Genomic DNA, 22387 nt, shown 5'->3' on the forward strand with positions numbered 1-22387 from the left:
GATGAGGTGGGGTTCTGATCACGAATTAATTGCAATCAAATCCTCACAGAAATGCCTACAAATCTAGTAGAATTCCTTTCCTGGACACTAGAGACAGATATAACAACCTCCATCTCAGAATCTGTGAATGAGCAGATGTTCTAATAAAACTTAGTTTTAGTCAGTATAGTGTATAGACATGAAAATCATCATATATTTAATATATTAGCGTGTATATCATCACTTTTTAGAAAAAAAATAGCTAGTTTTTAACTTGTAGGTTGGAATTAGTTAATCTAGTAAACTAGTAAACAATGTTGTTGTTGATTTTCATGAACTCAGCACCCCATTTATACGGGACCTGCTGGTGAATACAGCTACTATTTAATCATTAATGTTATGTCTTATATGTGACAAATGCTGTGTTGTGATTGGCTGACAGCTGCTCTGATTAAAATCCCATTAGTAGGACTTGAGAGTAGATGCCCGGCCCCGCCTACTTTTGGCACCAGCGGCTGACAGCCTTGCCATCTGTCAGGAAATCAGCCTATGAACTTTGACCTGCAAGGGCCATCTCTATGGAAACCAGGGTGTATTGTGTGCTAGTTGGCAGATCACTGTTTGGAGACAGTGTGTAACAGCTAGAGAGTGTGTGTGTGTGTGTAAGCTACAGAGATGCAGTCATATTAAGGACGTTTTCAGGCTGAATTCAGCAGAATAAGGTTCAGGTAACCTGAATGCTGTGTGTCCTCTGAAAGCTCTTTCTCAAAAAAACATCGATTGAACCCTGGCTAATCGATGCTCAGTTTCACCACAGAGCAGCCGCTGACATTACCCCACCCGGCACTGCTGCTGCCTCCAGGGGAGGGTGACTGCTCAGGCAGGGAGGAGTCTGGGTCCTGAGATGTTGCCTGACTTGCCTCCTCGTATTTGGGTCACGTCAGTGCATGTTAGTGTGGCAAGGATGAAGCTTGTTTCAGTACTGCCTTAGAGAAGCCTAACAGCCCAACGCTAACAGGGACATTAAGTGCCATCCCATCACTGACAAGACTTAAACAACCATTAATTAATATTTTTATTTATTTATTTATTTATTTATTCAGTTTTTAATGTAAAAAAAATTGACACAGTTTAAAATGTAATATTTTGTCTGTTATTCAGAAATAGACTAATCATTAAATCCAGGCATATAACGCCCTCTATAGAGGGGTCATATTTCCCCCTTGTTGAATTATAAATGAAGGTGAGTGAGGATTTTGCGACGCAGGAATAAAACATGAACCTTTCTAAAATAACACCAAGCTGAGCGGTCTGATAGGGTAACCCAACACTCCTCTCTCTGTGTGTTTCTGTGTGTGTGTGTGTGTGTGTGTGTGTGTGTGTGTGTGAGAGAGAAGAGGAGAGAGAGAGAGACACAGGGAAATAAATAAAATGGATTTGAAAGGTTTGTTCTTTAAAAGCACCAAAAATAATACAGTAATTTATCATAAATTGAACTATCCATCAAAAGCTGTATTTAGATAAAATAAGATCAAATCAAATAAATATGAATACATAAATACCAACAGTTCCATCTACAGAATCTGCCAAATGACCAAATAATGAACTATAAGGGGTATGACTGTGGTAGTGAATATTGTGGTGGAAAGTTATTCAAACAGTGCCGTGTTGAAATCTGCCAAAGCAAAACCTCAACACAAACAAACCCTTTCAAAGATCTGCTGACATCGCACTCTCTGTGTGTGCTGCTTCTGGAGGAAAACCCTTGCAGACAGAGATTAACATCCATGTGATTTCTCAGAGTGTCTCAGTTTTTATGTAATGAAATGTCTCTTATGTTGTGTATCTGACGCAATGTTTTTTCACGTGTTAAAAACATCAGGTGGAGCGTGAGAAGGTGACTCTGCTCTCCACGCTGCAAGACTCTCAGAAGCAGCTGGAGCAGGCTCACGGCGCTCTGTCAGAGGAGCACGAGAAAGTCAGCCGCCTCACTGAGAACCTCAATGCCATACGCAAGCTCCAGGCCAGCAAGGAGCGGCAGTCAGCCCTGGACAACGAGAAGGAGCGTGACAGCCACGAGGACGGAGACTATTATGAGGTGGACATCAACGGCCCTGAGATCCTGGAGTGCAAGTACAAAGTAAGAGCGTTTTAAACTTCATGCAAACCAGGGGACTTTTACTATATAGTCAGAACACATTCTCACTTCATTAAGGTGAGCTTATTACAGTAGCCTCGCTCCAGTCCTGTGAAAGTGTGTATTTATTTATATACTGATAGAAAAGGAATCATTCGATAAGGCAAAGCAGTCACATTACAAAATTAACCAATCACTCAACCCTACAACCTGGAAATGTTATGGAGTTTGAAAATAGCAATTTCCAGGCCTGGATAAGTTTTGGAAAAGGAAAAAACCTGGAAAGTTTAGAAAAAGTCATGGAAATTTGCTCTACACATTTTTGTATTTGCGTTTATTGACTAAGAAAAATAATTTGATGTTTAGGCACTTTGTCATTAGCTAGCTGGCTGTGTGGGTCCTACTCCGACTGGAGTTTCAGCTTCAAATATAACTGTAAATTCGCACAGTCAGAGGAAAATGCTGAGTTAATGCCATCTGGTTTCATTCAGACATATAATAATAAGGCAAAGATGCAACAATTCGGACTGCACAATGTCTGCACTGATTTTTTAAAGATTGAATGGTCATTAAAACAATTTACTGTGAAGGCATGGAAAAGTCATAAAAAGTTCATGGAAATGTATTGGTTAAAAATCGTATGAACCCTGTCTGAACTGCTCCTAGGCTTAAAAACAGCTATCATACTTAACTAAACGAACCGAACCTGTAGGATAGAATAGATATTTTAGTTAAAAAGAGAATAGTTACAATAGTTTTGTAATCACTACCTTTTTGTTTTTAGGTGGCTGTATCAGAGGCAGGTCACCTGAAGGAGGAGCTAAAGACCTTGAAAACAGAGTATTCTGCCTGCCAGTCGCAGTATGAGGAAGACCGCACCCGGCTGGAGAGCGAAGTGACCAACCTCCGTTCTCAGCTGGGAACCCTGGAGCACAGCAGCCGGGCAGAGCGGGAGCAGCTGGCACGAATGGAGAAGGAGCTGCGGCAGGCGAGCGAGGTAGCAGGGGAGTCGCAGGGCAGCCTCAGCGTGGCCCAGGACGAGCTGGCCACCTTCAGCGAGGAGCTGGCCAACCTCTACCATCACGTCTGCATGTGCAACAACGAGACACCCAACCGCGTCATGCTGGACTTCTACCGCGAGGGCAAAGCCAACCCAACAGGCCGGAGCAGCCCTGAAGGTCGTGGCCGCCGCTCGCCCATCCTGCTGACACGAGGCCTCTTCCCCACCCCTGACAGTGAATCTCCATCTCCAGTCTCCTCCTCCCTGCCGTCCCCGGTGGCCGACCCACGCAAGGAGCCGATGAACATCTACAACCTTGTGGCCATCATCCGCGACCAGATCCGCCACCTGCAGCTGGCTGTGGACCGCACCACCGAGCTCTCCCGCCAGCGCGTTGCCTCCATGGAGCTGGGCCCTGGTGCCGACAGGGATCAAGAGGCCAGTCTGGAGGAGATCCTCAAGCTCAAATCTCTTCTCAGCACCAAGAGGGAGCAGATTGCCACCCTTAGAACCGTCCTTAAGGCCAATAAGCAGGTTAGTGACCACAAAATTGGTATGTTTCTTAGAGGTGTGACGAGACACTAATATCACGAGACGAGGCGAGACACGATACTGGGTTCACGAGAACGAAACAAGATTTAAAAATAAAATTTTAAAGAAAATGTCAAAAATGAAAAATGGCTTGAAAACTTGAAAACGCCAACTTAACAGACTGGTTTCTCTCACACGTTGATTTTATAACAAATAGAAATAAGAATAAAAAATAAAAATAAAAATAAAACTTTTCTAGGTCTTATATAGTGCAAACAATAAGTGCAAACTACAACCAGTCATATTAAGTCTATGGTTTGTGCTTTTTTCTCCTAAATTTTTTGTAATTTAACTTTTCATAACCACAACTAGTCATATTAAGACTATGCTTGAAGTGCAAACATTTTTTTATACAATACAGAGCTAAGGGATTAGTAAAACTGCCTATGAAACAGTCACGTGTAGGATTTACTTACAGTATTTATATATGGGTTGTGTCTTGTTGGTCACTCTGTTACCGTTTATTGTTTTTCCACTGGAGCCAAAATGCAGCCAGACATACAAATGCCTGAATTTTCCTCTTCCTCTTTCCTCTAATGTTTCTTGTTTCTATGTCAGCACTCAGAATTACTGAAGATTAGACCATAACTAAACCTTTAATGGTGGGATGTTCACACATGTTGCTTCATGTCACATTCACACACCCCTACTCCAAAGACTTGTGTGGTCTTGTTCTGTAAAAAGTGGAATAGAAAAACAACATAAAGTAATAAAAATGCAGAACACCTGTTGGAGCAGATGTAGACTGGTCAGCAGACATCACAGCACCACAGCGTCTCCATTGCTGACAGCTGACACTCTCCTTCACTGTATTGTGTAAAGATGAAAGCTTAGAAAGCCTCACAGACAGATAGATAGCTGGGTGTTGTCGTGTTCAGCTCTTTGAAGATGCTCTGCAGATGACCTCCTGCCATTCTAGCTCAGAAGCCTGTGTGTTGTTTGGGGCCATGTAAAGTAAAACCAGTCATAACAAGACTGTTAACGCAGCAGAAGACTTAAGATCATAACATTCCACACTTCCAGTGCTGTTAAGTATCAGGGTTAATTATGTTGTTCTAGAAGAAAAGTCATGTTTTTATCAACTAAAACTGTTTAAAACCTCCCAGGTTTTGCCTGCCATAACAGTGTGATCTGTATCTTCCTCCATCTACAGACTGCTGAGGTAGCGCTGGCCAATCTAAAGAGCAAGTACGAGAACGAGAAGGCCATGGTGACGGAAACCATGATGAAGCTTCGCAACGAGCTCAAAGCCCTGAAGGAGGACGCCGCCACCTTCTCCTCCCTCAGAGCCATGTTCGCCACACGGTATGAAACACACATACATGTACATGTATCACTATTTACTTTAAGATGACCTCACGCAGACATGTTTAGGGGATTTTCATAAAGTCTGGTTAGTCCAAACTGTTCTTTATTATAGATTTATCATGGCAATAGCAATTAATTAAATACCTTTTTTATATTTGCACAATTAAAAAAACTAAATAGCATAAACAAGAAGTAAATAGCATAACATACAGTGCAGGTAGAGGCAAAAAACATTATATGTGCTTATATAAAGCCTCCATAATAGAACTATAATAATCAAAAAAAATATTATGATTATTCCTAATATTAAGATGAATTCAAATGTCATCAATATAAGTGAATGTGAATAACAGTGAATGTGTGTACATACCAGAAGAACAGTTACAATACATTTATTAAATGATACTTTATAATTTTTTTAGTATTTTCCTCTTTTTTTTTAGATTAACAGTTTTTGCTAAATGATTAAAATCATTTCTAAATCTTATTGAAAATTGCCTCTGTAAGAGAGAAATTTAGGAAAATGAAGATCTAAAGACTGATAAGTTGATTATTGTTGAATCTCTGCATTTGTAATAAAGTAATTTATGAATTGCTCAGGATATTTCTAACATTTATATACATTTTATAAATATACACATATTTGAAATATATTAATATTATAACTAAAGAGACCCTGAAATTTGTAAAATAGAGGAGCAGATGGCAAATACATAAATACATAAATTTGATCATGTTTCAATATAAACCAATTGTCTGAAAAACAAGAAATGTACTAAATTTACCAAGAATAGAATAAAATATACTCCCCTAAACTATATTAAAGTATAAGAGATAATGATAAATTAGGCTATAATACAGAGTAAAAAGACAGTTAACCAGATGATTAACCCTCCTTATTATACCAATAGATTTATTTATTTTTCTACTAACTTTCATATATAGATTGTTTATATTACATGGGATGAGCGGGTAAGTAGACGAGAGTTAATCCACAATCAAGAAGCGTCAGCAAGAGACCATATGGTAAAGGATATGACTGTGCTCACATGTAAACATGGAGGGCTGGGTATCCGGCGGCAGATTAAGATTAGATAGTGGGCTAAAAAGGATATTCAGTGGAAAAAAATATATATAGCCCTGCTTTTACTACTTAAAACCGGGCTCTTCATTATAGCACACCTATGATGGGAATATTTGTGATGCTGCACAGTAGAAAAGTGCGCAATCTCAACAAAGTCTGCTAACTCTACCTAAGATAAAATAAGATACACCTTTATTGTCCATTAAATTTAAGCAAATAAAACAAATAAATAAATACAAATGATGAAAAAACACACACATACTATGTAGGGGAGCTGTGTATTATGTCAATCAGAATATTCACAGCAGAAAGAACAAATGAGTTTTTCCGTAGGAGATTTGTAGTTCTAGGCTTTGTTCTGTGAGCTGGCAGTGAAATTGAGTGGTTTGGTGGCGTAGAAAAACGTCTGAAGGTAAAGCATCTGAAAAAACTTGAAATCCAAATACTAGAACCACAGATACTACGTAAGATGTTTATGTCCTACCCAGCTAGAATGATACAACAACAAGGATCGGATCAGGAGCATTTGGTATATTTTTCTATATTTATTTATTTGCATTTATCAAACCTGCAAGCCTGTCTTTCTTTAACATGTTTTATCAAAAGTAATAACTGTGTTAAAGGCTAATTCCCTTTGATAAATGGTGGCAGGATGTTATCTCAATACGCAGTCACACTCTTCGAATGCTGTTGCCATAACAACCGCCTCCTAAGATGGGGCCACAGAATGTAATATTGCTTTGGACCCTGGAGCCACAGTGGCTCCTGTTGTTAACCTGTGTGTGTGTGTGTGTGTGTGTGGTGCTATACTGGAGTGCTGTGTCTTATCAGTTGGGCAGGCTGATAAGATGTCTGAAGTGTGAGATCACATTAGGAAGGAAGTGTCCATTTAGGGATGAAGGTTGAGAACCTAAGGCCTACACACACACACTAACACCTACACACACACAGCTCTACACTCTTATCTAGGCTGGAAGGAGTCTATAGGTTAGCTTATTTTGAATAAGCACATGTTGGCCGTATCTAGCAGTGGCAGGCTGTGCCTGTTAAAGCTGAAGCTTCCTTTCCATAAACTAATTTGAGTTGGGACTCCTGTAGGATTTATAGTAGTAGCCTAGAGCGAGTTAACAGCACACAGTGCAAATAAGAAATATTTCAAGATTATACATAGACTTCTGAAGCATGGGAAAATCATTATATATGTTTTCTTTAAAGCTCACCTTCCTAAAATGTCTAGTTGTGGTCTCTAGTATGAATGAATGACATGTGAGCCGTTTTTGTAAAAAAAAAAAGTGCTCAGGTGTCTCTGTATAGCTCTTTTTTAATGGACTGTTTTAGGGGTGTGTCCAAAATGACCGGATTCCAGCTTTGCTCATGAATATTCATACATGCAAACAGCATGCAAATATCTCTCCTCTGATTGGCTAGGAGCACTGCGACGTCCCTCCACCGCTCTGCCGCTCACTGCCTCCCACCTCCTAACTGATGAGCGGTGATGTTGCGTCGCTTCAGCTCCGCCTCTGGGAGTTTCTCGAGCCAAGGTGGGCTGGTCTGTGAGTTTCTGCCTACGTAGGCAGAAAGATAATTCAAAATTCACCCGTTTTTCGGAGGGGGGGAGGGGGGATTTCTTTGCTTAGCTCCTGCAGACAATGGGGGCTGCAAAACAGTTTAATGTGCAGGTGTACACATTCAACTCGGAGAGACCTACTGTATTCCACAAAAAACAAGAAAAATCGGATTTTCGCGGAAGGTGACCTTTAAAGATTAACATATATATATATATATATATATATATATATATATATATATTTTAAACCTTACAAGTACAGATATGTGATGCTCCACTGACCTGTAACGATTGGGAGAACTGTGTAAATCCAGAATAAATGTTAGTAATGAGGAGACCAGTCACTGGTTTAAATATGAATGAGTGTTCTGGTTTTGTGTGACTCAAAGCGACTGCTCGGTAGCGTTGCAAAGATGGCTGTCAAATAAATATATAAACTTTCCTATGAGGACTTAGTACTAAAAGTGATGTGTGTAAAGTCCTGTAATCTTACTGCTTTCTTGTCTTTCTGCTTAATATTGGTTTTCTCGGTCAAATGACTTTGCGTTCAGGAGCTCATCCATTTCCACTTGCTGTTGTGTTTACATGGATCTGCATAGAAATGAGCTCCTAAATGTAATTATGGTGCACGGCAGTGGATAAATAGCTATTTTAATAAACGCGAGGAGACGAAACGAGATGTCACTCCCAATGGAAATAGAATTACCGGAGGACCACGAGTTCGTTCGAGGACGTCTGAGAAAAACACATACATGGTCGTTCTGGATGGGAATAAAATCACAGAGGACCCCCGTAAAAGAGAAAATGACCCAAAGACCCCGCGAAAAACTAATCCTGTCCAGATAGGGCTTTAGTTAGCTTTTCATGGAGTAATAAATCCAGTCATTACAAACACTAAAGTTTACATAATTTGACTTGAGGTGGTAATTGAATATGTGATTATTAGTAGTTACGGTTAAAAAGAACATCCTAAGAAATCCTATTATAGCCCTGCGTTTATTCAGAGTATGTATTGTATATGGGATTTTTTTCAGGTTTTATTAATGACACAAGCATAGCAGTATATAGAGATTTTATAGATAAACTGAGACAAATATTTTTAACACATATTTTTATGTGTTTTAGACCTAAAAAAGGCCCTGAAAATTTCTCACATGATATCTATAGTCTGTAAATGGATCTGATGGATCTAATCAAATAAGTTACTGTAAATGTAAAAACATGGGGTGGTTTTAATGAAGTGGCCAGTCAGCACACACACACATACACTTCTCCACATGCCCCCTCTCTCTGTTTTTTACAGAACAGGTTTCTCATAACCCCATCTAAGCTGCATGTCAAAAACAATGAATGGCAGGGCCTCTTGATTGGCTGTTTTTTGCATATGAAAGCCTTGTATAGGCCCAATACGGGAGGGGCCTAGCATTGCTATGCTAATTAGTGGATTTATAGGTAGGGGGCAGAACCCAATTTCCCACCATCCCTGTGTGTGCATACTTAATGAGCTGTACTGTTCAGAATCAGTTCTTAATAAAGATAACTCATCAATAAAGATGAGTGGAGTGTGATTTAAGGCTGATAGGAGAGCGTTGGCTTGTTTTAATTAAAGGGTTTCTTTTTTGTTATGCTAATAATTCAGTAGCACTACAGAATAAAGGAGTGTAGAATGAAGATAAGGAGATGTGGTGTAGCTCTGCAGGTTTGAGGGGTGATGGAGGGAGGAGTAATATTAAGGCTGATATTCTTCCCTCATAGTGAGGAGACTTGTCTGGACATGTCTAGCCCACAGAAGAAGAAGGAAAAAAACTAAAATGTAAACTCCAGTAAAGTGACCCTTGGCCATTTCCTGTTCTCACACACACACACATACACACACACACACACACTCTTATTTTGCTGTAAGGCTCTGCAACTTAACATGATTAATCTGCTGAGTTCCTTCCTTCCTTCCATCTCTCTATTCTTTTATCCGTCCTTCCTTTTATTCTTTTAGATCGTCACAGTACTTAGTCTCTTGTTTTCTATCTTTATTTAACTCCAGACTAGAGCAGTACAATAAATAATATTTTAAATTTCACATTTAATCATAATTATAATCTAAGTTGTCAAACATTTTACAACACATTGAAGATGAGCCATCATGCTAACAGCCATCATGCTAACAGCCATCATGCTAACAGCCATCATGCTAACAGCCACGATGCTAACAGCCATCATGCTAACAGCCATCATGCTAACAGACACGGCTGTTGGCCTTTGCTGGGTGTGGGTGGATTTGCACAATGCTAACAACCACAATTCTTACAGCCACAATGCTTACAGGCATGGCCATTGGCCTTTGCAGGGTGTGAGTGGGTTAGGGTTTTGACTGTTTTGTGTCTTAAACTAATATAGGATCTTAATTTATGAACTTCAGGACATTCAATTATCAATTATCAATGATCAACTGTATCAATTTTTTTTCTCCATATTGTACGCCAGATTTCCAGACCATGCCAGTTCCCAGGCTGCCTGTGAACATCTGAAGTGTGTGTGTGTGTGTGTGTGTGTGTGTGTGTGTGTGTGTGTGTGTGTGTGTGTGCGCGTGCGTGTTTTTGTGTTCTTCTAAATCCCTTGTAGTAGACGTCCTCCATCTCCTTTCTGTCTGTGATGGACGTGGTCAATGTGCCTCACAATACACCCCCTCCCCACCCCCTCGTTGCAGCAGAACTCTTTCCTATTCTCTACTTTCTCTACATCACTCTTGACCATTCTCTCTCTCAAACACCCGCATGCACTAGAGTCCCCCACCCCCATTTTTCCCGGGAAATCTGCCCCGCCCTCATATGAACCCTTGCATCTTTTTAACCAAGGTTTCCCAAGGGAACACTGTGGCTAATGGAGCGTCACTGATGTCCATTGTCAGTGTGTGTGTCTGTACGGTCAGGTCCACTCGCACTCGCACTCACCCTGCCTCTCGCTTTCATTCACACAAACACATTCACAAACAAGAGGGTGTGTGTTTGGGTCGTCTAGACCGTGGCTGGGTCAAAGTTCATCCCCGTGGGAATGGCTGTAGGGCAATCAGTCAATAAAAGCCTGAAGAACCAATCACATCTTAAAGAAGGGCACATGAACAGCCAATGAGAGAGCAAAGTTTGAACAAAACAAATCGATAATCAGCATGATTGGCTCATTTCTGGTGTACCCGCCCCCTTTGCCCAGATGTTATGGTTTGAATCTGAGAAGTTACTGGTCCTTTATGAGGCGGTGTTGTTGCTGACCTTATTGAAGCAGTCTCAGCTGACTGATGGACAAACAACAGCCTGAAAGCATCTGTATGTGGAGAAACATATGTAGGTCCACTGTTGATATGCTATAAGAGTTTGTAGTCTTGTATGCATACTAGAATTTTAAAAAACTATTTTATAGAAAATCTAGGTATTTTTAAGTTACTGTTTATTAAATAGGTTTTTCTTTTGTTTTTACTGAATGTATGAAACGTATATTTATCATACATAAAACAAGATTTTTTTTTGTTGCAGTAGTATTTTCATGAAATTAATTATTATAATAATTATTTTGGGACATATTGCCTGTCCCTGGTGGACACCCCTTCAAATGAAAGCACTTCTCTATTGCAGAAATACACGTGCAAATACACACTCAGCTTGTTTAGTCCCTGTATAGAACTACTGCCAATAGAATAGGACCTATTGGCTCCTTTATTAATGCCAAGAGTGAATCAAAGGGTCAAATCCTCACAGCAGTGGCCCCAGAATTGAGTGCCCACCAGAGGAGTCCTCAGCATTGCTCTGGATGTCTGAATAAAGACCTACAGTAGATGACACAGGACAGTAACAGGCTTTGATTTGATTTGTGTACCAGCCCTCAGTTTACCTGCTGGTACATGTCGACTGTCTTAGATCCTTTGTTCACTATATATCTAAGAACTTCTGGAGGCACATGGGCAGGTAGACCTGGGTGTGGAAGGTACATCGAGTTTGATGCTCCATCTTGGGGCAGTTGGGGAAGAGTATAAGGCTAATAATGTGTTTTGTCAAGCACTGCCCGAGGCCAGGGAGCAGCAATTTTAATATAATTACCAAGGTGTGGTAAAGGAGGAATGTTCACACGGCATACTGGCTAAATCCAGAGCCAGCAAAGAAGATCAGAAGAAAGGACAAGAGACGAAACAGTGAACTAGGAAAAGGAAAGCTGGGCTAATGGTGAATAAATGCTAATAGGACTTCATTAGCTTGAGCTAATGTTAACCTGCCCACTGCTATCTTCCATTCATTATCAGCAGTTTTTGAAGGCAATGGATATATATATATATATATATATATATAATCTGGAATATGGCATTGCAGCACACATTAAACAGTAAACATTGTGTGTGTGTGTGTGTGTGTGTGTGTGTGTGTGTGTGTGTGTGTGTGTGTGTGTGTGTGTGTGTGTGTATTTACACAATTCATTGCTAGGGATGCAGCAACCAATATTCAGCAGCCAATATTTTGTTTGAAAATGGAAGAAAAGCACATTCAGTGGTGGAAGCAAAAGAATAATTCATACCAAATAATGGAATTTAGCAAGATAGGGTTAAATTCAGTATTTTTAATTTATGCAAAAGTAAAATGTGTCATCATTAAAAGAATGTTTTATATTTTTTCAGGTTTCAGCCAAAAAAGTTCATTTTTATTCATCTAGATTTATTAATCTCTATTAATAGATTCTTTCATTCTAAATGGCAGTAATCAAACACTGTTCAGAGCCTAGCATCTCATCACTGCTTATTAATCCATATCATTCATAACCTTTTAAATCTTCCTATTAAAATGCACACTGCATTTATTTGCATAATATTAAAATATTAGCTAATGAGGCTCATATGGAAGCATATGATTACACTGTATTGTGCAGCGTATGGGTGTGTGTGCTTGTATGGATTGAGGGGGAGCTCTTCACACTTAAAGAGCGCCATCTAGTGGTGGGACAGTCACAGAGTGAATATGATTTATACAGTACCAGTCAAAAGTATGGACACGCTCAATATTTACTCATTAATTGTAACATTATTTATTACATTGTAGATTAATATGAAATACTTGAAAACTGTGAAAACACACACATGCAGTTAGTTTAAGTACACACTAAGAAAAATAAGAGTACTAAGTTTGTCATTGGTACCTTATATTAAGGTTTTAATATTATTTGTGTACCCATGTTTTTTGTACCAGTAAAATTATAAAGATAATAAATATTATCATCAACTGAATATATGTCAAGAACTTGATGATCCACCATTGTCTGGCTTTCAAAAGAAAAAATATGGTACAGTTGTACAAATATGTACTTCCTGTATTGAAGTATTGCCAATAGAAGAATCAATAGAATATGACTCTCCGGAGTCATTGCATCCTTGCTGAATGCAATCAAGTCCTCACAGCAAATCCATTAGATAGATAATTAAAACATGCAGGATCTTCATGACTAAAGTTGGGGTAGACTGAAATAGAAGCAGTGGTTGGAGCCCTCTGCTGGACAATAGCAAACCTGCAGCTGCTCTGTTCTGTCTGCCCCATGGTAAATTCCTTTATTTACTGTATATTGAATTATCCACTCACTGAGCAGTCTATTAGAAACACTGTACTATTACCGGTGGGTCTCCTCAGTTTTGCTCCCAAAACAGCCTCAGTTGTTTATGGCAGGTATTTCACAGGATGTTTGAAGCATTCCTATGAGCTTCTGGTTCATGTTGACCTGATTGCGTCATGCAGTTCCTGCAGATTCTTCCGAAGCACTGTCATGCTGTGAATCTCCTGTTCTGCCACATTGCAAAGATGTTCTGCTGGATTCAGATCCGGCGACTGGGAAAGCCCCAGAAGAACAGTGAACTCATTATCATGTTAATGCAACACAGTTTAAGATGACCTTTGCTTTGTGTTAGACAAGTGGTTCTCAAACATTTTACACCAAGTAAAACCAACAATCAAACCAAAAAGTCAAACTACCACCTACAAGTTATCCACAGCAATGTATGCAAGCAAACTAGTGGTGAAAAATATGGTACCCACATGCATTTGCTTGTATAATCGTTTGTATTTTTTATTTTTTTTGCATTAAAAACACATACGTGTACCACCTTGGTGTAGCACATACCACACTTTGTTTAGGAGTCCAATTTCCAAACACTGGAGAGTGTTTTCAGCTCACATGGGTTGCCAGATTTACACACAGTGGCAAGCGAAGCGAGTGTTTCTCTTATTCTACATTCTGTACATATTCTATGCATATACATTTGCAGTGTCAAAAATGTGTCTGTCTCTAGCATGTTAGTGGTGGTGTTAAATTACCAAGTTACGGACAGCAACCTAACTGAAGCTCAGTGATTACCTGTTCAGCAGAAAAATAGTCAGCATGCCCGTTCCCGTGGCTGCAGAACACATTTTGTGTGCTATTGTGTTCTTAACCTGGCAATCTTAAGTGTGGAAATGGTACTGGGGGAATGGTGGTGGGCAGATTTGGAGGCCACAGCCTACACATTACTGATTACCGTGACGTACTGCACAGTTCAAATAAAATCATACTGAAGCTGAAGCTCTGCTTACAAGAGCTGACAGTGATTAAACTCAGTGTGTTTACTTAATATCTGCTAATGCTATATAAAATATAATTCTTATGGTCCTTTAAAGTAGTTGAATGCACTCAATAGAAGTGGTGACCACAAACATTTGGACATAGTGTATTTTAAATTGTAACTTGTTTTCTGATCTTGATATGGTTCTAACAGTAAAATTAGTTGTTAACTTGTTTTTAATCTCTTTCTCTCTCAGCTGCGATGAGTACGTTACTCAGCTGGATGAGATGCAGAGGCAGCTGGCGGCAGCAGAAGACGAGAAGAAGACCCTGAACTCTCTCCTCCGCATGGCCATCCAGCAGAAGCTGGCCCTCACGCAGCGTCTGGAGGACCTGGAGTTCGACCACGAGCAGACCCGCCGCGGCGGAGCCAACGGCCGCACCAAGTCGTCCAGGGCCAAGCTGGCCCAGAGCGCGGCCCAGCCGTCCCATGTAAGTCCGACCCTCACGGCCACCTGCGGGGGTCGGGGCGAGCCCAACGGCCTTCTGGGAACGCCTATGGTGTTCTGCAGCGAGAAGTACAAGATCTACTGCGACTAAAAGTTTCATGAGTGTGTGTTTGTCTGAAACGGCACTAAATCGGTGTACAAAGCCCCACTACTCACATGCTCGGCTCTCTCGCTCGCTCTCCTGCTGACCTGTGCGGTGTGTATGTGTGTCTGTTAGGGCTGTGTATGGGTTTGCCTACCATTGTATTAGTAGCTCTGTGAATGAGGACGGCTAATATGGTAGCACTAGCTAAAAAAGCTGCCAAAATTAGTTGTTTTGTTGTTATTTTCTTTCACACAGAGGGCAGAGTGTTTCCTTCTGTACTCATGGTGCTGTATCTTAAGCGGCAGATAGATTTGCGTACGCGTGTGTGCTTGTTTCCTGACCTGACCGCTAGTCATGCTAATCGGAGGTAGCCGCGAGGGCGTTGTTTTTTGTGGTCGTGCCGTAATCCTAGCTGCCCTTCGCAACTCAGTAGACTTCTTTAAGCGGTCCCTCCTGCCCTCTCCCTCGTTCCCTCTCTCTCCTGCCTCGGAGAAAACCTCCCTCAACCTGAACCTGGCAACCCGTTGTCTAATCAGGTGGCTAATGTTTACATTCTTAAATAAACTCGTGAATATGCAATTTCCCCCAGTCTTCTGACAGAAGGGGAGAACAAGTATTTTTGATACGAATCGAAACTTAAAACCAGACAAACGACGGGTTTGCCAACAAATTTAGGACGTTTTCCTGTCCTGTCTCGCTCAGCTGGAGGTGGGCGGGAGAGGGCGTCCGATTTTTTTGCTCTTTTTCGCAGAACGGCAAGATTTTACGCCAAGATTCAGATTCAGACTGTATTTTTTGGCACTTGCATGCGTTTTTTTTTTTTATCAATTGCTAGCAGATTCTTGGCTGCGAACAACTACAGCTCCTGTCGTTCTTAGTACTTTACAGCATCTTGGGTTCCGTCTCCATCTTGAGCACATTTAAAACAGGGCTCTACACGCAAAAAAAACAAAAAAGTGAGAGAAAGAGAGAGGAATCAATTTAAATTAAAGAGGAACTAATTCCTCCTCTAAACCCTGTTGCTGTCTTTCTCCATGGATCTGTCTCTCAGAAAACGTGGAGAAAGCTTCTTCTTTATAGCCATAACACTGGAAAATAAAGAAGGTAGAGGGAGAAACGGAATCAGCCCTCTCCCTTCAAATTCAAGTGCACTTCAGCGAGGGGACTCAGGTTCCGCACTTTGCCGCACAGAAAGGCAGATTTGAAGGAAAAACACTTCTTAAGATCTGTAAAAAAAAAAAAGGAATTGTTTTTTTGGTGGTGGTTCAACTGATCCAAAAACAAAGAAGAAACTAAGAGCACAACACATAAAAAAAATCACTCTGATCAGGATGTCAAGTGAAAATTAGTACAATGGGAACGTAAAAAACAACGTTAAAAAAACATCACCATAGAAAAGTGCCTGTCTCTCGACTTCTATCAGCAACCGATCATTTCTCACTGTAAAGCCCTGTCCTTTGTGTTTTGGAAAGCTTGCGCTAATCTTTCCTCTTTGACCCCGCCCACTCCATTTGCTTCTAGGTCTAAAATCTCTAAAAGTGTGTGTGTGTGTGTATTTGAGTATACGAGTATGTATACGAGTTTGCGAGCGCGTCATCGACCCCTTTCCAGTCTAACGTCTTTTTTCCTCTTCTTGCTTCTCCTCCTCCTCCTCACACCTTTCTCCTTTTAGATTGTCAGCAGCTTGCTCCCAATGCCTCGTCACTCTCCCTTTAAATAACGGCAGGTAACGTTCCCGTATTTCCTGTAACACTGTCGTGAACCTCTTCTCTCAGAGGAAATGCCGGAGCAGCGTTTATTGTGTTTGTTCACGGTAAACAAAGCTGGGTATCGTTCATTCATTTCCCAGGCATTCCATCATGGTTTCATGGGAGGAGAAAAAAAATACACCATTTTAAAAGCTTTAATGTTGCAAGCTATTGCTAGGCTAGGTCAAATAAAACAAGGAAGCAAAGGGTGGGGCTTGTATTACAACATGATAATAATCCTACACTTGTGGATGATGATTATGCTGGTGATGAAAATGACTTTGTTAGCTTTATTACTCTAAAAGCAGGGTTGAGGACGGACGAGGAAATCACTGTTGTGCTTTTTTATACACAAATATATATTGCGTCAAATTTCTTAAAACGTTATATATATATATTCTTAATGAATTCCTATTCAGGGTGAATCTTCCCAGGCCAGCTTCCTCCTAGCCAGAGGAACGCAGACACCTCAGTCCTCAACTCTGCTTCTGCCTGTGCTGCATATAAGCCCTCGTTAGGCCTTTAGATAATAATAATAATAACGTACTGTATTAAACAGACAGACACAAAGCTATCGCTGTCATCTTACTCTCTTACACTCACATAAACACACATGTATACACACGCGCAAATACATACGCACACCTTCCTCACACACTCACAAAAACACACACGGACACACACACCGCTTGGATCTGACCACTCTCTTTTATGTTCCTTCATGCATCCTGTTAGCAACAACTGAGGGCTTAAGATGAGACGTTAAATGTTTTAGTCAGATGAGACGAGTCGAGTCGAGATGATGAGGGGTTAACTCTTACATTACTGTTGTATAATCAGATGGGGTCACTGGGCGGGTTGGGAAAAAGGTTCCCCAGTTTCTTGTGAACGGGATAAAATGGTGAAATATTTAGCAAATAAGCTGTGTAATTTTGTCTTTTATTTTTGTTTGTTTATTTGTTGGTTTATTCGTTTGTTTTTCTCTGGCTCCGTGGACATTGACTCAATTGGCGTGTTAACATTCTTCTCAGCATAGATAACTAACTGATCACAAAGTGGAATTTTTGTTTTTTATCTAGTATTGATTATAAAAAAGTCAATGTCCACTCCTCCGAGCCCTCTCTGATTGGTTGATGCCCCGCGAAATGCATGCAGTATATAACCCAGGTATATGCCCAGTTTATTAATTGACTTGCATGGCAATGAGAATCCCCACTCCCAGGTCTGAGAGGGTGGAGCTTCAGCGGGAGATGGGCGGGGTTTTTGCTACTTGTGAGCCAATGGCTTTCTGCACGTGCTGTTTTCTACTTTACACAACACAAAGGCGAATTACTGACGTTTGGCTTTTGGAGACTAACCTTGTTTTCCTCTTGCTCGTAAACTAATATCGGCTTTTTTGTTTTGTTTTTTGCTTTTTACTTTTAAAGGTTCGCTTTAACGTGCTGCCAGCATGCCTCTGATTTGCATATTTGAAACGGCACTAAATTTAACCGTAACGCTAATCTCTATTATTTCTTTGTTTTCTCCATTTTGCAGTAAAGTCCAGCCCCCTAGTTGAGCTGGGAAGTCGACATTCCATCACTGCCGACAAATTCAGTCTGCCATAAAGTTTTAGCCCAATGGAAATCCAATGGAAGACTGAAACTAATTGTTACAAATTCTGGATTACGAACATTTCCCCACTTCTACTATAGGAAACGAGTAAAAGTGAAATCTAGCGTAATACTTCTTTTGTTTTTCGTTTATTTTTTTTTAAGTATAGTGGAAAGCCTGTGCTCACAAAGAATGGAAAACTCCGCCCATACGAGTTACGGTTAAGTAAATCGTCCAAAATTAGAAATATATAAAGAGCTGAATAGACGTAATACACTACAACAACAGACTTGTAGTCTTTTTTTGTCTTTTTTTGTTTAACCTGTGCACTTTTAATATAGGAGTATATCGCTTTATTATTAATCTAGGAAAGGTTTGTAGTGCTTTGGTTTGTGAGTCAGTTCAACTATACCCAATACTACATACACATATATATATAACTACATATATATCTATAGAGACGATAACCAAACATTCATATACACACTCTGCATACCAGTATCAGAGTATCAGAGATCAACTTACTCACTTATCCAAATCTACTCCCACTGCAAACCAGTCCTGTTGTATTCTGTGAAATGAATCCACAAGCATTCATCCTTTATATTTCCTTTATGATGTTGATCATTTATTGTGTTTTATTGTATTTGAATTTGTTTCATTTGTTCTACTGCCATATTCTGAAACAAACTCCCGGGTGGTCAGATGCTGGGCTTTTTTGTCTATTTATTATTCTTAGGAATAGTTCAAAGTGAACGTGGAGAAACTTGACGACGTTCTGGCTTAACACGGTAAAGTGAAAGCAGGCTTCAGGAAATACAAACCCAGAAACGTGTGAGAAAAACAGCGAGTACACTAATAAAAAGGAGCATGGGTTTTGTTTTTCTTCCTGCCATTCTTTACTCAAGCTTTCTAGGGATCGCTGACTTCACGAATTCTCTGCGAGCGTAATCGAATCAATTCCAAATTGGAATGCTCTCATTCTCTCTTTATTTATCGTGCCAAGTCTCGGTACACCGTTTATTTTTTGTTACGTTTGATGTGAGAAAAAGAGAAAAAGGATCAAAACCAGACCGAAGACGAAGGAGCTGTTTATAGTGGGTCCCGATTCCCACGATCATTCCCTGCGTTTGATTTAGTTTCTTCTTCGTTTTTACGGGCTTTTTGCTCTTTGTTCAGACCAGTAGTGCCTTTCGTTATTTCAAGAGAGAATTCTAGTCTAGATATTAGTTTATTCTCGTAGTTTCTTTTGGCCTCTCCTGAAGGTAAGGAGGAATTTCTTACTTCAGAGGACACTTAGAAGCAGCAATAAGTGCAGAGAACACACAATCTGTTTTTGGCGAGTGTGTTTCCTTAGTCTTGAGACATTAGGTGAATTTAAACTTTTGTGGTGAATTCTTGAACTCAGCGATCCCCTTAGCAAATTCAGGGGTTTTAGCAAAAGGTCTTTTTTTAAATCAAGTGGTGGGAATCAGAAATGTTTTTGCCTCATAATGAACAAAAAAAAAAGAGAAAGAGACACTGCACGCTTGTGTGGCGTATCGCTGATGAAGACTGGTGTATCTATAGCTTTTATTTGGTAAAGGTAGCGTGGTATCGATAGTATTGTTGACAAATGTGTGAACACGCGTCCTCCTTTTGTCATTTTGAGTTTCACTGTTTTTTTGTTTGCTGTTTTTTTTTGTTTGTTTTTTTAATGCTTTTTTTACATAATCTTTTTAAAAACATTGTAATTTCAGGAAACAGAAAACATTTTGCATCAACAAGCTTGAAAAGTGCCACGAAAGTCACACGCGGTTTGTTGAGGCGTAAATGCAAATAAGCACATTTTGGACGTGAGCAAAACAGAAAAGAAAAGAAAAAAGAAATTGAATCAAGTGCAATTCAGAACGCTGATTTACACGGAGAATGAGGTTTTCTGTTTGCTGGAAGCGATAGCGCTGTGATATTCAACTAGCTGTGCGAAATTTACATGGTCATAATTGTGTTCCAGTATTGATCCGAAAGGAGCGTTTGATACCTTTATATAAAACAATGAATTCATCCATATGTTGGTATTTATTTGCAATGTCTTGCAGTACTGTACTCTTTATCAATAACGTGCATTATGATTAGTGACAAAAAAATAAGGAAAAGAACTCAAATTTAATGTCATATGCATGTTTTTCTTCCGTCATGGAAACTTTTACACAGAACTGAAAACAAACATAGAACTTTAAAGAGGTTAGAAAAGCAAAAGATAAAAAAAAATGAAATGACTAATGAGAATAAATGAAATGTGTTTAGCTATTGAGTGAAGTAGAACTAACCCAGAAAAAGTGTTGTTTGGTTTTCTGTAGAGGGTTACTCGGTCTGTGTAAAGGTAGTCATGCTGGTTAAAATCAATAAATGGGACTAAAACGGTGCTGTGCTTACTGTTTTTATTTACTTACTTATAATATATATGGTAAACATCTGTTTCTTCTTCAGAACTAATTCATATTTCTATACACTGCTACTGTCACAACCATAACATTTCACAACCATCAGTTTTATATAAAGATATTTTAGATTAGATTATGATAATAAACAATATATTGTTTTTAAGTTTTGTAACAGAGGAGAAACGAGATGCTAATGTGAAGAATTCCTACAGATCATGTGAAAACCGAGGTTCCACCATCAGGTTTTCTGTCTGACCATGACTTTGTGTTTTAAATAAATATGCCTACAATATGTTTCTTTACTGCTGTTAATGAATAAAGTAATACAAAATATGTTTGTTAAAGGGGAACTCCGGTGTAAAATGGACTTTTGGTGATAAGAAGTACTTACCTGGATGAATAGCACACCTCCGTTCTCCAACAGCATTCTGAGATCCAGAAATTTTAACAGTTTGTCCAAACACCCTTCAGACTGGGAGACATGGGGCATAATTTGCCCCCGATAAATCACTTTTTACACTGTTATCCAGACTCAAAGTAGCTCCATAGACTCTGCATAGCGTAGCAGCTGGTGCCAGGAGTAATGGCGGTGCTCGGAGCTAAAGCTAGCGGTATAGAATGTAATCAGTGGTTTTTAATACGTTTCTTGTGCACTTTTTAAGTTAGTAATGCCTCATTTTAAATGTCAGGCTTCTCCGGATTCTAGCAAGGAGGTGTGGAGCTACTTTGAGCTGGATAACAGTGTAAAAAGTGATTTATCAGGGCAAATTATGCCCCGTGTCTCCCAGTCTGAAGGGTGTTTACAGCTTTACAGAAACATGATTACAGGACAAAGAATCAGGCAAAACATTACACATAGAAAATACAGAATACAGAACCCCCAGTGAGCGCAGAGGCAAGGAAAAACTCCCTCAGAGCTGCAGGAGGAGGAAGAAACCTTGGGAGGACCATCCTTCCACTGTTCAAACAACTTTTAAATTAAAATTTAAAAAGTCTTTCATACATCCACATAGGTTTTATATATTCAGGAGTATAGCAGCGCCAGTAATGGCTTATAGAGTGAGATGGATGATGAGCAGCTGATCTGTGGTGGATGGAGAAGAGCTGACTTCAGAAACTTCCAGTCTGGCCAGACAGGGGACATGAGAGCCTGAGGGTCCAACATCGGTATCAGGTCAGAATTAGTTTTGACTGGATTTATGTAAAACAGAGAATATAAAACATTATCAGAGTGTGGCAAATGACTCCGGCAGATCTAAATAAAACAGCCTAACTTAAGGTAGAGAGCCAGAAGGTAACATAGACATGGAGGCTCCCTGAAACACTGGCATCCACCGTCCACAAACCTGAGTGACCGTGTGCAGTGGGAGAACAACAGCACCAGGGGCCTCATGTACTAAAGGTGCGTACGCACAAAAACATTGCGTACGCCATATTTCACGCTCACGGTCTGATGTACTAAATTTGATTTGAACGTGTGAAAGTGCGTTCCCCCACGGAAGTTTTGTTTTGGGCGTACGCCTTTTTTTTGTGCGTATGTATTGTGTTTTTGTCATTTGGCAACACTTAGAGGCGATGCATTGAAATTACAACTATTAAGATATCCTTTATGCACACATTGAAGTAAGCATTATTGGGTAAAATAAAGTAAATTAATCAGACAGTTTCATTGTCTTACAGAAATAATCGTTTAACGTGTTTCCACTTAGCCTAGATCAGGTTTGCGCTGGAGTTGTTGGAGATGCAGCGTTGGCATTACTGGAAAATACTGCTAATGGCCGAATTCATTGAGCGCGCATTTTCCG

The 22387-nt window shown here is 39.9% G+C and overlaps 1 protein-coding gene across 2 annotated transcripts in view; it reads left to right on the plus strand.

Moving 5' to 3' along the window:
* The window catches only part of zgc:171572 (protein bicaudal D homolog 2), an 81387-nt gene extending 60824 nt beyond the window's left edge, over positions 1 to 20563 (plus strand). Inside the window, exons 6-10 of one of the 2 annotated variants that reach the window (XM_007237045.4) lie at positions 1862 to 2119; positions 2901 to 3650; positions 4861 to 5012; positions 14482 to 14716; positions 18103 to 20563. In XM_007237045.4, coding sequence (XP_007237107.1) covers positions 1862 to 2119; positions 2901 to 3650; positions 4861 to 5012; positions 14482 to 14716; positions 18103 to 18105 — 1398 coding nt within the window. In that variant the 3' untranslated portion in view covers positions 18106 to 20563. Of the gene's footprint in view, positions 1 to 1861; positions 2120 to 2900; positions 3651 to 4860; positions 5013 to 14481 lie in introns of both variants that reach the window. The other variant, XM_007237044.4, reaches the window with a different exon arrangement.
* Positions 20564 to 22387: the final 1824 nt, after the last annotated feature.

Source organism: Astyanax mexicanus, chromosome 12 (assembly GCF_023375975.1).
Source record: "Astyanax mexicanus isolate ESR-SI-001 chromosome 12, AstMex3_surface, whole genome shotgun sequence".
NCBI lineage: Eukaryota > Metazoa > Chordata > Actinopteri > Characiformes > Acestrorhamphidae > Astyanax > Astyanax mexicanus.